General features: G+C 54.6%; 1 protein-coding gene and 1 long non-coding RNA gene across 3 annotated transcripts in view; one reads left to right on the top strand and one right to left on the bottom strand.

Annotated features, from left to right (window-relative positions):
• Positions 1-12,106, bottom strand: part of LOC105479825 (adherens junctions associated protein 1) — a 135,990-nt gene extending 123,884 nt beyond the window's left edge. Inside the window, exon 1 of one of the 2 annotated variants that reach the window (XM_071067442.1) lies at positions 11,895-12,106. In XM_071067442.1, the coding sequence (XP_070923543.1) occupies positions 11,895-11,980 (86 nt within the window). In that variant the 5' untranslated portion in view covers positions 11,981-12,106. Of the gene's footprint in view, positions 1-10,782; positions 11,526-11,894 lie in introns of those variants that run through there. The other variant, XM_011738158.2, reaches the window with a different exon arrangement.
• A 203-nt stretch (positions 12,107-12,309) lies between these two features.
• On the top strand, positions 12,310-13,796 carry LOC105479835 (uncharacterized). Its single transcript, XR_986106.3, has 3 exons — positions 12,310-12,443; positions 12,635-12,750; positions 13,008-13,796. It is a non-coding gene; the product is annotated as an uncharacterized lncRNA (long non-coding RNA).
• Positions 13,797-16,667: the final 2,871 nt, after the last annotated feature.

A 16,667-nucleotide genomic window follows, 5' to 3' on the forward strand; every position in this document is an offset into this window, starting at 1 on the left:
TTCCAGTCTCCTCCAAGCATCACCCCCCTAAACATGCGCCTTCCTCTCCAGCTTCACGGAGCCAACTCCTAAGGGCTGACCCAAATACACCTGCCCCACCCTCCCCTGGGTGGGCCGGAGGAGCCTCAGTGGGCTACTTCACCGTGGTGTGCCTCCACATCCCCATCTGTGCAGCACACCCACCACCAGTGCTCAGCAAATGGCAGCCACCCCATTCCCTTTCCCTGGCTGTCCCTTCCTCCTCGGGCCCAATGGGCTTCCTTCCTCTCATCCTCTGAGAAAGGGGTCAAATGCTGCTACCTCCAGGAAATCTTCCCCATCTCCTTTTTCCTCTTGGCTCCTGCAATTCCATTTGCTCCTCTGTCCTCTCCTCCTTGGAGTACCTGTAGGACCAGGAGAAGGGTCTTTTCATCCCTGTGCCCAGCACAGCACCCAGCATGCGGTGGCCACTCATCCGTGTCTGCTGCATGAAAGTGTCTGGATGTCAGGCCCATAGGCAGCCTGTGCCAGGACAAACCTCAGTGGCTGTCATACCTGTCACGCTGCCCGGCTCTCACCCGGGGCCAGCAGACCCTCGGGGGACCACTTGCATGGCTGGTGCCACAAAACCCCAGTCCTGCACTCCCCAGGGACCATCGGGGTGAGAGCCTGAGAAACAGATGGCGTTGGAGTGAGTGCAGCGGCTCAGGTCTTCCCAGAGCATCAGGCTTCTGTGCAGAGAATCAAATTAGCCCGAAAAATGCTGAAGGAAGAAGGAACCTGGAGCTGTGAGTGCTCAAAGAGACCCTCCAGGGTAGTAATGGCCAGTAAATTAGCCCAGTACCGGGCCTTAATCAAGAGTCCCCAAAATGCCCCTGGAAGCCTGCGCAGTGTAATGCCACAGCATCCAGGAGACCCGGGCGCCTAATGGGGCCATTCCATCAACATTTTCTGGGATTTTGAAATGCAGTGTCATAAAAATAAACATGCTTACTCTTGTCTCGCATAATTGGCTCCCTAAAGAATCCTTGCCTTCTGAAAGCCACCGTGTCCCTCAGCAGGAAGCACAGCTTTTTTCAGCATCTGGGTACGGTCTTGAATTTTCTCTTGACAAAAAAGAGGGGGGTGGGGGCGTCGACTGAAAACCGACTCTCGTGGGGCTTTTTTTTCACATTTTACCACATTCCTTTCCAAGCCAGAGAGCACAGTCCTCAGCCGGTCCTGGGGCGGAGGCTTCTACCGCAAAGGCTGGCATCGTGGTTCGGAGAGGTTCCTTGCTAACACACAAAATACAATGATCCTGCCTAGTAACTGAATCTTTTCAAAAAAAATATATACACACACACACACACACACACACACACACACACATCGTAGCTGCATGCCTAGGAAGTCTACCGGCACCATCCGTGGGTGATTTCTTCACCCTTGCCTAAGATGGCTCTTTGCAACCATTCGGGAAATTGAATCCACAGCGGGATGCTGACTTCTCTCTGATCAGGGCTCTAGTCAGCCTGGGAGGGTGGTTACACGACTCTGTCATCGAGTCATTCAGATGCTCTGAGTAGAGGCGCTGAGTTATTCAGATGCTCCAAGTAGAGGCAAATCAGAGCCAGGCAGATGCCACCAAAGGGCAGCCCAGGAAATGAGCAAAATCGCCAGCTCTCTCCTGGGGCCATTTTTTCTTCACCTGGGTAAAGATGACACTCTGGATGCACCCCCAGCAGAAGGGCATGACCTGGGCCCCCCAGCTGATGGTGGGGATCAGCTGGTGGGAGGCAGTCCCTGCTGCAGCCTAAGCAGGGCTGACTCTTGGGCCCAACTGCATGGACAGGCTGCTGCTGTCACCTGGGAACTGCACCACCATTGTCCCCTCTACCAGGCTCAGAACCCATGAAGTTCCAGGCATGTCCTTTTCACCTCTGTACCATGGACATCCATGTGTGTTCTGTGTGGTGCCAGGCAGCAAGGAAATTGGCCCTGGATGCTGGGCTCAAATCCCATATTTGGCTGCCTGCCCCAGCCTGGTGGATGCTGTATTCCTTAAATACATCCAATCCAATGTGTTCTTCTAGACTAGGAAGAACAGGATGTAACGGTTCAGAGGCCAGATGCTGGAGCTGAGTGCCTGGGTTTGAGTGCAGGCTCTGCTATTTACTTGCTGTGTCGCCTGGGGAAATTCATTCAGGTTCTCTGTGCCTTCTCTACAAACAGGAGATCCTCAAAGTGCTCCTACCATAGCAATGTAGGAAAGAGTTAAGATACGGCACGGGCATAGAACAGCACCTGCCACACAGTGAATGTCATGCAACTGTTCACTGATATTTTGTCCACACAGGCCTCAGTGAAGGTGTTTATGAACAGGAACCTGTGGCTATGAGCAAGCCCCGCACTCAGGCCTCCCAAAAAGGGCAGTTCTACAGCACTAGAGCCACCCTTCTTCCATCCCATGTCCCACGCAGACAAGGCCAACAGTCTATAGGCACTTTTCTCCCTCCAAATCCCCAGAAGGACTCAGAATCCTTCTCTACACAGAGCTCGAAGAAGCAACTACCAAAGAGGCCACACCGGTTGCCAGAGTTCAGATCTTTTCCCCACCCCTAGGTCTGGGGAGTCTCTGCCCCCAACACCAGCTAACAACTTAGCAGCTGACTACAAAGATCCTCTGGGGCCAGTTGGGCCGAGACCCTCATCCACACTCACGGGGCTAGCACAAGAGGGATACCAGGAGCTCCTCCAGGGGCCACCCTCCTCCCACCTGCAGCCTAAATTTGAGCTGCCTGGGCGCCATGGGTTTGTTGTCATTTACCCCAGGATGGGAAATGTTCCCTTCACTTCTCCCTCTTCTGCATTCGGGTTCTTCCAAGTCTGTGGCTGGTGCCGAACAATCCCCATCATGGGATTCCTGGAATCCATGGCCTGCTTGAGGGCTGCCCCTTCTGTGAGTGGCAGCATCCAGCACCCAAGACCCGTGCTTTCTGGGGTGCTTCCCACAGCTCTGTCCTGTGCCTACGACCCCTGGCACTGCCTTGTCCATCAAAAATGATGCCTGGCTGGATGCAGAGGCTCATGCCTGGAATCTCAGCACTCTGGGAGGCTGAGGCGGGATGATCGCTTGAGCTCAGGCATTCGAGACCAGCCTGGGTAACATAGCAAGACCCAATCTATTTAAAGCATAAAAAAATAAATAAAATAAAAACAAAATGATGCCCTTCAGCCCTCACTCCATGAGGATGGTTTCCCCAAACTGGCCCCACTGCCCCCCTGGGAAGGAGGAAGCACAGCTGCCTCCCTTACATTCCCTGGAAGGCCCCTGAAGCCCACACTTTCCACGTGCAGGGGAGCAGGCACAGTCTGGGTCCTTTGAGAGACCACTGACCCTCTTCCCTCCACCTCCAGGCACCTGGCCAGACAGGAGTCCTTCTAATGAGTCAAAATGTTCCCCCTTATACCAGGGCAGAGTGGAAAAACCTGTTCTCCTCTATCGAACCAAAACACATCCCCGTGGCAGAATGCACTCGGCGCTCAATAAATGCTTGTTGAATGAGAAATGTTCGAATCAACAATGGCTTATGTGTAGGGAATTCTCTTTAGAACAAAAGGAAGGAGGCAATCCCACCCCAGAGCTGGACTGTGGGCACCTAGCCCAGCACCCATCTAACAACACATAAGGGGTTTCTCGTGGCCCCACCGAGCACTGACGTCTGTGGTTATAAAGTATCAAGTGGAGGCAACAGAAATGAAAACAATATCCACCAAGACACGTGCACACGAAGTTCATGGCAGCGCTGTTCCCCCAGCCCCAAGATGCCAGCAACCCAACCCTGCATCAACAGATGAATGGGCAAGCAAACGGTGGGATGTCCAAACATCGGGATACCATTCAGGAACAAAAAGGGAATGAAGTGGCAAGCTACGGCATAGACACACCTCGGAACATGACACTAAAGAAGTCAGACAAAAATGACCACACACCGGATGATTCCATTTACAGGAATAGCAATGATGGGCAAATCCATCAGAGCCCAGAGGAGTGGTCGTCAAAGGCTGGAGGCAGGAACAGGGATTGCTACAAACAGCAAAAGGGATCTTATCAGGGGCGAGGCCACCGTGCTGAAACTGGACCACGGCAATAGTTGTGCAACTCAGCCAATATCCTAAAAATCAATGAACCAGACACTTTAAATGGGTAAATTTCATTGCATGTGAATTGTACTTCCAAAAAAATGCACGCACACACACACGTGCACGCACACACACACACACAAATATATACATAAAGGGTAATTCCTTTTACCAGGCTTCTTAAGCTAAACCCAACTTTCTCAATGTGATCATTCATTGATTTCCACAGCTTTTAATTTCAAGAAAGCTCTCAATAGAGGTCTCCTTGGATTTGGTGACATATTTATTTTTAATTATTAAATAGATTGAAGAGCAGTATCTGTGTCACAGATAGGTTTTCATCTCCCCATGGCGTTTCATTAATTCTTTGCTGCAAAATAATTTGTTATTTGACCATAAACCTTTTACTTAAAATCATGGGTGCCAGAAAGACTTGTGATTTCAGAGTCAGCTGAACACACGGCTAAATCCATAAAGTGCTGACTTGGCATCGCAGCAGCTGGGTCCTTCTTGCTTTATTTTTTTGTTGTTGTTGTTTTAAAATTTTGTTTTGTGTTTCCCAAAAAGGCAATCTGTAACTTAATAAAGTGAGTAAGAAGTAGATTTTGTATAAGACAAGAAAGCCACAGAGGTCAGCATAAGGAGCATGAATGGACTTTTGAGTCCTGGAAACCTGGGTTCAAATCCCACCTCTCCCATGAGCTAGCTGTGTGACCTTGAGCAAATTACCTAACCTCTCTGTGCTCCAGTTTTCTCCTGTGTGAATGGGAACAATAATACCTGCCTTGCAGGGCCACCATGAGGATTATGAGGGTGGAGTGGGACAATGCAGAATGGCTGGACAGTTTAGCACAGTTGGATCACTTAGCACAAAGCCTGGGTTAGGAAAAGGGCTAGCAGTATTATAGTATTAGTTCCAGCACCTCCCATCTGGATGTGAAAGGAGAGAGAAAGAGTATCGGGTGTAGGTCGTGAGATCTCAGAAGTTCACAGCCAAATCTGAGACAGAGCTTCCCATTGTATCTCCCAGTTTCATTCAATAAGCCCTGAGAGAGCACCCCCCACACCCTGGTTCTTTTATCATAAAGCCCCAAGTGAGGTGATAACAGCAAAGCCACAAACCAATGTCTGCCTTCTCAAACTTGAGGCTCGTGTTTCCCTGATCTAGAAACAGGAAACCAGCTGTTTTTGTGTTTGACTTAAAACCCTCAGAGTATGGTTTTGAAGCCTATAAGCCAGGGTAGAAAAGTGAGGCTGACCCCCAAAAGCTGCTCTGTTTTCAGAGCTGACCTAATTGATGTAAAGATGTGGACAGATCTTCTTATCCAATAATTATGCACGAAGTCATTTATTACTGTCACCGATGATGGATCTCGTAACATTAGCAACACCACACGTTCATATGCTGCTGAATTTTTTGTTCTAAAATGTGTGGCAGAGACACGACCGAGCAAGTTCTGTAAAGCAATCTTTTTCACCCATTTCCCCATTTCCACATCACCTTTGACTGCTGTTAAATAGAAATATATGACCCCTAAAAAAGCGAAATACTCACATACACACACGTGTGCGCACGCTCACCAGTCGGATCAGTTAGGCACTAATCTCTGACAGATTAGTAGAGAATGTTAGTTTGTTTCTTTTAATCAAACCTTTTATTTTAACTGTGGAATTACAGGCATTGTAAGACACAATACTGAGAGATCCTGTGTACCCCTCACCAAGATTCCCCCAGTGGTAACATTTGCAAAATGACAGTACAGTAATATAACAGGATTATGACATGGATATCGTCAAGATAGACAACGTTTCCATCATAACAAGGAGACCTGATGTTACCCGTTTGTAACCACACCCTCTTTGCTTCTGTTCCCCACCCCTTCTTTGACCCCTGACAACTACTACGAGTATTGTACCATGTCTATAATTTTGTCATTTTGATGCAGGGCAGGCATGCTCCAAAGTGGGGCTTAGACCATGAGGGTTTTTGGCTTTGCCTAGGAAAGAATTCAAGAGCAAGCCAGTGATAGAAGAAAAACAGCTTTACTGAGGAGGTGTTCCAGCTCTGGTGGTGTTACCAGGCCGGCAATGTGACAGCTCGGGGACTGCCCCTGCAGAGCAAGGCTGCCCCATAGGCAGTGTGCTGAGAGTGGCAGCTCAGGGCAGCTTTGCAGTTGTATTTATACCTACTTTTAATTCCATGGAGATTAAGGGGCGGTTTATGTCGAAATTTCTAGGGAATGGGTAGTGATTTTGGGTCATCAGGTCATCGCCATGGAAAGGGCAGTAACTCCTGGGTGTTGCACTGGCAGTGGTAAACTGACATGGCACACTGATGGGCATGTCTTACGGAATGGTGCTTCCATCCTGTCCCTGCTTTAGTTAGTCCTCAATTTGGTCCACAGTCTGAGTCCCACCTCCAGAGTCGAGTCCCACCTCCCACCTCAATTTCAATGCTATGAAATCATCATATAGTAAGTAACCTTTTGGGATGGACCCAGGAGTAGCCAGTACCCCTCTCTCCTCCTGGTGCCTGATCTTATCCCAGCTCCAAGGTGGAGGTACTTGGAGACACCCCCTAAGGGCCACCAGAGATCGGATGTGGACACCCTCCAGCCTGACTCTCTATTCAAGGCAGATTAACTAAGAGTTAATCTGAGTTATGTAACCAGCACCACTCCCTACTCCAAGGCCTCATGACTCACCAGCCCCTTTCAATTCCTGGAAGGGGTCTCAGAGGAAGAAAGAACGGAGTCGACCGTCCACGTTTCCCTGTTCTAGCCCCAGAAAGCCCCTGCCCCGTGTCCTCCTTGTGTCTGATTGGCACCAGGCAGGAGAAACCCTCTCAAGCCAGACTTCAAACATAAAATCTAGATCAAGGATATATTTGGCTTTCCAAGTTAATCTTTACATCAATTTGGTCTCTACTGACTTGTAACCCTTTGAAGAAAACTTGGCAACTACGTATTTAAAACAGATGACTCTTACATAACCCCAGAGAGGAGCCCCTGGGCTCTTGAAGGCTCAGCTGTTTGCATTCCAGTCAGGGTTTTATGTTTACCTACTTCATTGTAACCCAGGGTCACGCTCCAGGCACCCTGTGGCTTTCCCACAAAAAGCTCAGGGAAATGCAGAACCCAGGGACAAGCAGGGCCCCACCTGCCAGACACCCTGTTTGTGTGCGGGCCAGAGGGACTGCGGCTGTGGAAGTGGAGACAGGGTTGGGGTCCAGAAGCACCTCCAGCGACCCCCCTCCCCCCAACCCCCGCTGCTAGAAAGACACAGATGCATGCCTTGGGGAAGCTGGCGCTGCTCTGCCTCCAGGGACCCAGAGACAGCTGCCTCCGGCAGGCATGGGGCTGTCTCCATTCCTGAGCTGTGTTGCCCTGCTCCCCTCTCCAACGCATGGAAGAAAAGGAAGCAGGTGATCAAAGTAAATAAACAACAGGGACAGACCGGGAGGAGTCTGCCATCAGCTCCTCCACTTGGACAGTGGATCCCCAAGGTAGGGGTGAGCGTGAAAGGGGGGTATGTACCAATGTTGCCCAAAGATTTGAGCTGCCTGTTAAATTTGCAATTTAGTCAAGCATGATCGTCCCCGAGGAGTAGCACAGCCACTGACACTAGATGGATTCCAGTTGCAATCAATTTAGTAGCAGCAGCTGGAAATCGGCGCGAGCCAGGATTCACCGGGAGCGCAATGTTTGTGGACGGAACATTTGACTTCATCCGCCAAAGCTGGGCTGCACAGTCCCAGCTGCCGAGGGGCTCTACAGCGAGGACGGTGACAGCCAAGCCAATGGATCCCTGCCATGAGGCCCAGACATGGTACAGCGCGCACTGAGAGGGCTTGGGGAACTGTGAATTATGTCATCACACACACCCAGGGCCTCCCAAACAAAAGGGGCCCCAGAACCTTAGAGCGGGAGAACAGATGGGATGGCCGCAGGGACATGGGCTGGGAATGAGCTCGTGGCACTCCGCTACCGATCACAGTCCTGAGCACAACCCAGCAAACGTATTCGGTGAAGGCTCAGAGCTCCTGAGGAAGCCACAGCATCTGAGGTCTGCAGCCTGGGAAGCGACTCACAACCAGGAAGCCAACTCTAAACTCTGGGCTGCTTGCTGAGTACGCACCCCCCTCACAGGTGAGCTCCGGCAGGGCTTGTCAAGCCACTGGGTCTCCTTCCATGGCTCCCTCTCTCTGAGCTGATGGAAAGTATCTTTGGAGCTTTGCTACAACTATTAAACACCACTGCAAAAGACACAAAAGCAGTTCAATAAGTCTCAATCTGCTTCTCCCTCTTGGGGGGGGAAAAGAGCTCCACATACAGCTCAGTTCCAACGCAGAAGTAAATAACCAAGCCCAGACTTCGCCTCAGGGGCCAGAGCTAAGAAAGCCCACCCAACCCCCACCCCCCGCCCAGCAAGTTAGACTGCATCTCTCCCATGGTGCAGGCCAGGCCTTCTGCCACCCCAGCTGGAGGCTCAGTGTATACCTGTCCTAACCAGGCTCCAAGCTTGGCAGCAAGACACCCAGTGCTCACCTGGGGAGCCATGGAGTGGCTTGCAAGCAAAGATGAAGGGCTGTCTTGAAAGAAAAAGTCCATTTCCAGACCTTGAACTTGCAACCCTTTGGCTCTGAGTCCCCAGGTGCCCATTGTGATGCGAAACCACCCAGACCCTCTGGGCACAGGCCTCCTTCTCTGGCCAGGAGACAGCAGTAACAAGACAGCTCTCCCATCAGGATCCCAAATAGGTGACAGCTCATCCTTAAAGGCACACTTACAGAAAATCTCCTGTGCTAACATCGAAGGGGGAAAAACAAAAGGTCAAACTTCAAAAGAACCAACAGAACTGTTTCCTAAAGCAAAATCCCAAGATCCGGCTGGAGGATGCTTGATAGGAACTGTTTTAGTAAATTTCAAACCAAAAGAGAGGTTTCTTTCCAAGATATTTGCTCTCCTCTCCCTTTACCAAAATGTACTCATCTTTTAATCTAGCAACTTAGCAATAAAAAAAAAATGTCTGTTCAAATAAGTTGCCATCAGGAATCAAGTGGCAGATGGCAGCTCAGGAAGCAGGTCAGAGCTGAAGACCAGCCACTGGCCAGGGTGGGGACCCGTCTGGTCATTCACAAGGCCTCGGAGGTCTTGCTGAGACCTGGGACAGTCCGGGGCAGAGCAGGGGATGGCAGGCCTGCAGGGCACCTGGATCAGGGTCATTCCTGCAAAGCTGTCCTCGCTCCATTTTGCCGACATCCCAAAACAGTCCAAGCCTAAACCTTATCTAGCCCAAGCACACTTATCGATTCAGGCCAGGCCAATATCCAACACCCAACACAATCGGTTCCATGATTAACCTTTGAAGCCCACAGCAAGATCGGCCACTGCGAGAAGGGAAGCTAATAATAACATCTAACAATGTTCACTAGATGTGTTACACAGGATTCACCTCTGGGTGCAGAATCGGCTCATAAATCAAGGGTCGCTAGAAAACACTTGTCGTCCCCGTCCCCTTCCGATTTCTCAAAATCAGGACACGCACTAGATCCTCCCTCCCTTCGCCTCACTCCCCGCGCAGCTTTATCCAGGAGTGGGGGCGGCTCAAGCAGCCGGCTAACAACTACTGGCCTTTTCGTCCCCAACGCGGGAGCGCAGTGCATCCCAGTGGACAAACTCGAGAACCGCACGTTGCTCTCCGCCTCCACCTCTGTCCTCCCCGCTCGCGGTTCCAACCCGGGACCCAAAGACACGAGCTCCGTGAATGCCCGGCAGGAGGGCGAGGGCTCAGAGGCAGCCTGCCCAGCAAAAAGGACAGCTGTGCTCTGGTGGGCCCTGGGCCACCCTAGGCTGAAGCCGGAGAAGCCCAAGAACCCCGGCGGGCTGGCAAAGTTTGCCGAGAAGGGTCTTTCTGGACACCCCCACCGCGGGCTCTAGGCTCGAACCCCCTGTTCCACCTGGCCCTGGAGTCCCAGACACAGACAAGCCCCGGGGGCGCCGGCGGGCGTGTATGCGTGTGTGTTTACAGAGGGGTGGCCGCCGGCGCTCCCCAAGAGCCCCAGCTCTCCCTCCCCAGCTGCCAGCCAGCTGTGGGCGTCCGTCGGGCCCGGAGGTCACCCGCAAACAGCTGGGTCGGCAGCTGGAAGCCTAAGAGGCCCCTGCTCAGCCCCGGGGCCCCGAGAAAGAAGGGCGGGCGGAGTGGCTGTTCGCCTCTGGTTTCCTCCAACTCCGCCTGCGAAGCTCTCGCTGGGAGCCTGGAGCTTTAGCTTTCCCCAGCAGCCCCGGCCCCCGCGCCCGCCGCGCCAGCAGCCCGCGCCTCGCCCCGGGCCCCGGGGAGGAGGCGCGCCGGGGCAGCCGGCCAGGACACTGCGCTGCTGGCGCCTGGAGCTGCGGGCGCGCCCGGCCGGCCCCACTGCCAGGGTTGCTGGGGCGGGCGCCGCTGCCCGGACCCCGGACGCGCGGAGCCCTGGAGACCCGGCCGCTCCCCGCCGGGGCCGCGGCGCTCCAGGCTCCGGGATCAGGGCGGGCGCCCCTATCCGGTTCCCGGTGCACCCCGTTGCCCGCTTGCGGGAAGCAAAGAGGGGTCCCTTGATTTGCAACAGAGAGGAAAGCGCCGCTTCCGCCCAGCCCGGCACCCACGCGCCCAAACGCACCCGGCGCCGGCCGGGTCGCTCACCTGAGTCCTAAAAGCTGTTGAATCCACATGGTCACGTTTCGGGGAGCGGGGCCTCAGACCTGGCTCGCCCGGGCCATCTGCGCGGCGCCCGCGCCCGCTCGCTTCCGTCCCGCGGCGCCGGTCTCCGGCTCTCGGTCCGCCGCCTCCCGCCGCCCGCCGGCCGCGGGGCGCACAGCGAGTCAGAGCGCGGCCGCGCGGGACTCCATGCCGGCCGGCGCGCCGCCGCCGTTGGGGCGCATGGCTCAGGCGGGGCGGCCCGCGGGGGCGCACATCCTTCGGCCGGGGCGCGGGGCTCGCGGCCCCCTCCGCGGGCGGCACAGCGAAGGCGGCGGAGAGGCGGGGCGTGTTCCGGCGCTGTCGCCGCGCAGTCAGGGGGCTGGGGAGCCGCGGCTTCGCCCTCCGGGGCGGTGAAGAGGGAGGCCGGCGGCGCTGCCGCTCACGGTGCGTGTCTCCCGGCGCGCGGCTCTTGCCTCCAGTCGGAGCTCCACGCCGATGGGGCGGCGCTGATTAGGGTTTGGGGCGCCGCGACGCGGGCGGACGCGGGTCCCCCCCGCGTTGCCGGGTCGGGGGGCTCTGCCAGAGGCTCCGCCGCCGATCGGCGCCACTCAAGTTGCCCGGGGGCTCCGTCTGAGCGCTCGCTCTGCAGACGGTCGCGGCCCGGAGGCTAGCAGGAGGCTGGCACGGGAGGCGCGCGGGGCGAGGGCGCCGTGGAGCGCGGGGCGTGGGGACGCGCGGCGGCGGCGCCGCGCGGAGGAGGCGCGCGGGGATCCCGGGGCCCCGCCGCCCGCGCCCACCGCGCCCGCCGCAGAGCCGCCCGCGCTGCTCGGCCGCCTCGCTCTTCGCGTCTGCCTCTCAGCGCGCTCGCCCCCGCCTCCCGGAGCGGGTCCCAACTCCGCCCGCCCGGCCCGGCTCACGTCACCCGCCTTCCCCGCCCCTCGAACGGGAGCTCGAGTCCCCGACCCGGCCCCGGCTCATGCTCGCCGTCCCACCTTGCGGGGGCCGGGGTCGCCGCGGGGCGGGGGCGTCGGAGGGCTGTGCCCAGCGAGGGCGACAGCGCAGGCGGGGGCTTCTTCAGCCCCCTTCCCCATTCCCGGTTGCGTCCCGGTCCCCACCTTGCGAAAGGCTCGAGAGAGGCCGCAGGCTCCGATTGGACCGCCGGGCGCCGCCGGATGGTGTTGCCAGGGTAACCGGATGGCATGCGAAGCCGTTCGAGGTTCCGACCCGGTTACGGGGGCGCCCAGTGGACCCGGAGAGCTACTTTGGGGAGGGGGCGGCACCGAGGAAGAACTGGGTAGGGGCGCATGGAGCAGGGGCTGTGCGAAAAGTTTCCTGGGGCGGAGCTGCGCCACGCGGGCCGCGCAGGAGCGTCTGTCCGAGGGTCCCCTGCGAGGGACTCCTCTGCTCGGCTGCGCGGGCTTCTGCGTTGATGAAGTCACCGCGTTCCGGGTCGGAGCTTCAGCGCTTCTGCCCGGAACCCAGCGAAGCCCAGTCCTATGCCCCTGATTACCCAACGGTCTCTCATCGCCCAGCGCAGCTGCTGCCTGGTCAGGCCCTTGCTCCGGAGGAGTCACTGGAAAGTTCCAGGGAATCTGGGCCTCCCAGACTCTCCACCGGCGTTTCACTGCTCATTCCCCATGCCAGGACTCCTCTGTGCCTACCTGGTTAGTCTGTATTTGCAAAAAAACAAAAACAAAAACAAACACACACACACACAAAAGGGGGGGGCACTTAAAGGAGGACAGACACTGGGTGGGAACCTTTCCCTGAGAGAAGTGACATGGGGCGGAATCCTCCACAGACCCGCTGACGCTTTGAGAAACCACGACAAAGCCCTGCTTTTAATCCTCTATAGGCTGAGGGCAGTGCTGAATCCGGACCTTGGAAAGGACGCTGGTGCCACCCTTCATCTGGGAAAGGTGCAAGGGGCAGGGGATACCAAACCGAGTCTTCGCTCTGCGCTCTGTGCAGGTGCTTGACCCAGGCCAGCTCTGGAATCTCCCCAGGCCATGCGAGAGCCGTGGGAGGGAGGTGGGGGGCGGGGGCGGGAAGCACTTCACAGGTGAGGCCTCCCTGGGAGGGGCAACCAGTGAGGGGGTGGAGGGGCAGAGCCTGGAGGACCATGGCTTGGGGCTCAGTCTCCCAGAAGGACCATGACTTGGGGCTTAGTCTCCCAGGAGAACCATAGCTTGGGGCTTAAGTCCCCCAAGCAGCCCTTTCACCCCCAGGCCTCCAGGATCTTTGCCAAGGGTCTTGAGGAGCCAGGCACAGGATTGGACTCTGCCCAGGCAGGAGGACGAAGACAGTGACTTCCCCACAAAGACTCCCAGGAGAGGGCCAGAGGCAGGGAGGTGTGGTGGCAGGAGTGCCAGCCTTGCCATGGGTAGACCAGGGGCCAGCGCTTGCTGAGTCGGGGTCCTGGCCGAGTTGTCTAGCCTCTCGGACCCTCGGTCTCCTCTTCTGTAAGATGTGGGGCCCACAGCCCCTGCCCGGGGAGGTGTTGGCAGGGCCCTATGAGGCCTCACGCACGGTGTGGCTACGGTCATCTGTGAGCCGGCCAGAGGATCAGAGAGGCAGCAGGGTGACTCAGCAGTTTCCCTGCCGGGCCGCCCCTGGGTCATCGTCCCCTAGAACCTCTCCCTGAGGGGTGTGAGGGAGCGGATCCCATTAACAGTCGGAGGAGACAGGGAGGTCCTGGAACCAGCGGGGCCCATGGCGGCGGGCGGGGAAGGAGGCGCCCGCAGTGCTGCCACCTAGCGGGATGAGGTGGCGGTGCTGCACCAGGGAGGCCTTTCCTGCAACCCGACTGGACCTGGAGGAGGCCCGCTTCGCAGAGGAGGGGCCAGGAGGGCAGGGAGGGACTCCGGACCGGACCGTGTCGGCTCCAGGAACCCCTTGGGCAGCCTTGTGGACACCTGCTAACCTCTCTCAGAATGCCTTCTAAAGGCATAGTTGAAAAAGCCCAGGATTATTAGGAAACCAATTATATGCAAATACATTATCAAAAGACTAATAAAAACAAATTTCTGACATAGCCGTACATATTTTTTATTAATACACTTAGTAAGCAATTGACTGATCTTAAATTACCTTCCTTTTGAAGTCCAGATATGCAGCAATAATATTCTGAGGTATCTGCAGCCATGGCAATGTGATATGAAAATGCCTGTGGTTTCTATGTTTGACGGTCAGAGGCACCGTGCTCTGCCACCTCCATTTATAATGAAAGGAAATGCCAGGTTTCAGTTAGGGTTAAATAAAGATGCCAATTTTCCCCATCTGAGTTGAAAGACCCTTTGAATTCTATCCAAGTACCCTGGGAATCTCCGGGCAAAGAGAATAATAGAAGGAAGTGTTTCCTGAAAACCGATATGGGAACAAGCTCTGCAGAAGTCTCCAGGCGAAGTCAGAACCTAAAGACCACAGCTGCTGCCTCAGTGAGTGAGGGCCTCTTCAGTCTATGGGGAGGGAGGATGCCCTCTGCCCCCACCCAGGCTCAAAATCATGCTTTGGGACTAGGGTACATTGATTTCCTTTTTCTCTAGTGTAACTCAGGTCCACCTCTCTCCAAAAAGAGCAATCCGCCTATTATTCTTATTTATTATTATTACTTTTTTTTTTTGAGATGGAGTCTCGCTCTGTCATCTGGGCTGGAGTGCAATGACGTGATCTCAGCTCACTGTAACCTCTGCCTCCCAGGTTCAAGCGATTCTCCTGTCTCAGCCTCCTGAGTAGCTGGGATTACAGGCATGCACCACGACGCCCGGCTAATTTTTGCATTTTTAATAGAGACGGGGTTTCACCATGTTGGTCAGCCAGGTCTAAAACTCCTGACCTCAGGTGATCCACCCACCTTGGCCTCCCAAAGTGCTGGGATTATAGGACTGAGCCACCGCGACTGGCCTATTATTATTTCGATGACAATATCATTGTCTTTTTTACAGACTGCAAAACAAAAAAACCTTAACTTGTATTTCAGCATTTCTAGAACTGGCTTTCTATACTTTGATGGCTCTCATATTTCTGACTGGTTCAGTTTTCTTCCCTTGGGGATTGGGAAGCTGTGTGTATGTCACTCCCACTCAACACACACACACACACAGACACACACACACACACACACACACCTCCCAGCTTCAGCAGATACAAAAGGGAACTGTTCAGATGTCCATGCTGTTGAAAGTTCTTCTGGTCACCCTGCTAATTCTGGCCCCTTCTCCCTGCTGGGGAAAGTCCACAGCCTGGAACCCTGGGGAACCCCTGTGGTCTCCTCACCTAGTCCCCTCCCCTATTTTCCCAACAAAGGAGCCAGCAGGCCCCCGCAGGAGGTCCTCTTTGAAGCTCTCTGAGGCCATTTATGTAATGGCCTTCACAGACTTGACTATTTTTAAAACCCATCCAAAGCCAAATTGAGCTGCCATTGTTCATTTTTCTCCCAAGGAGGTAAATGTGTCTTAACCATGACATTTGATTAAGTAGCTAAGTTTGTGATTTTAAATGGAAGGGAAAATGCTGATTAAAATTATTATAAGTTTCTTGAAAGCATTCACAGGAGTATCTTCCCTGACTCTCCTATCTTCCTTGCTACCCCCTCCCAATAAAACTTGCAGGAAGCTCATGGTTGTCGGGGGCAGGGGGAATGACACAAAGTCGCTTTTCCTTCTCAGGGAGGTTATATGCTGAAGATTTGGGGTTTCCTCCCCCTGGCACCTGAGTTGTTTCCTGGGTGAGGCTGCACACAGCTGCACTACATGTACCAGCTGAGTGCAAGGCAGAGACCAAGCCTTGGGGCAGAGGTGGGAGCCAAGGAGTTGTACTCCCACCAACAAAACGACTCACAGGACAATCATCCTGCAGCCCAGCAGCGGCCGGGCAAGAGAGAATGCCAGACCTGAACTGTCTGTTAAAGTGTACTGTGCATCAGAGAGAGGAAGAGGGGATTCCTGGGCTTGCTCTGAGCAAGTGATAGCCTCCTGGTGCAGAAGGAAAGAAGGCCATCTAAGAATTTGATCTGGCCCAGGATGGAGAAAAACTCTCATCTCAAGGCTTTTATGGATCTTCTGTGTCGACAGGTTTGCCTCTTCTCTTTAGATGGAAAGGGATGAAGAGAAAGAAGGTTAATCTAAATTGCAAAGTAAAGTGACAGGATTTGAAAGCAGTTCCCTGGCATTGCTGGGATTGGAAGGTCTGGAGTGGCAAATTAGAGAGAAGAGGGGAGTCCAAGAGTGGGGTCCACACCAGGGAAGCCCCAAAGGGGAGGGCCAGGGGGCTAAGGTGACCAGTGAAGCCCTTATGCTTTCTCATAACTGTGACTGGGACAAGAATCTCAGGTTTCAATGTTGCAGCTCTGTCCCCTTTTAGAAAACCTCCACGGAGCTCAGGCTTGTGCTGCAGGTGTCTGGAGGAGTGATGGAAGGGGTGTCTCTACTGTGGGGCAGCCAGAGGGGGAGGCCATAGTGGCCAGAGGAGCAAGAGGAAGAACTGGGACCCTCTGACTAACTTAGAAAGAGACTTAGGAAATAGGACCTTCCTTCCTCATATTATAGAGGATTCTGGGCCTTGCATGGGGGACAAGAGGAGTAAATGCAGAAATTCACACAGTCCTCAGGATGGGACTTGAGATAAATAGTTTGGATTTAAGGGAAGGGGGAATTGGGGACATGAGAGAGTCAGGCACTTGGTTTCACGTAACATTGAGAGATAACATCACTAGCCCTGAAGGTCTGGTTCCACTCGTAGGAGAGGTGTGTGTACGCACTCATCTCGTTGACTGAGCCTTGAGTAAAGGAGATGGGAGTATGTACTCATCTTGTTGACTGAGTCCTGAGGAGAGGAAGTGAGAGTGTGTACTCGTCTTGTTGACTGAGCCCTGAGTATGGGAGGTGAGA

The sequence above is a fragment of the Macaca nemestrina genome, chromosome 1 (genome assembly GCF_043159975.1).
Source record: "Macaca nemestrina isolate mMacNem1 chromosome 1, mMacNem.hap1, whole genome shotgun sequence".
Taxonomy (NCBI): domain Eukaryota; kingdom Metazoa; phylum Chordata; class Mammalia; order Primates; family Cercopithecidae; genus Macaca; species Macaca nemestrina.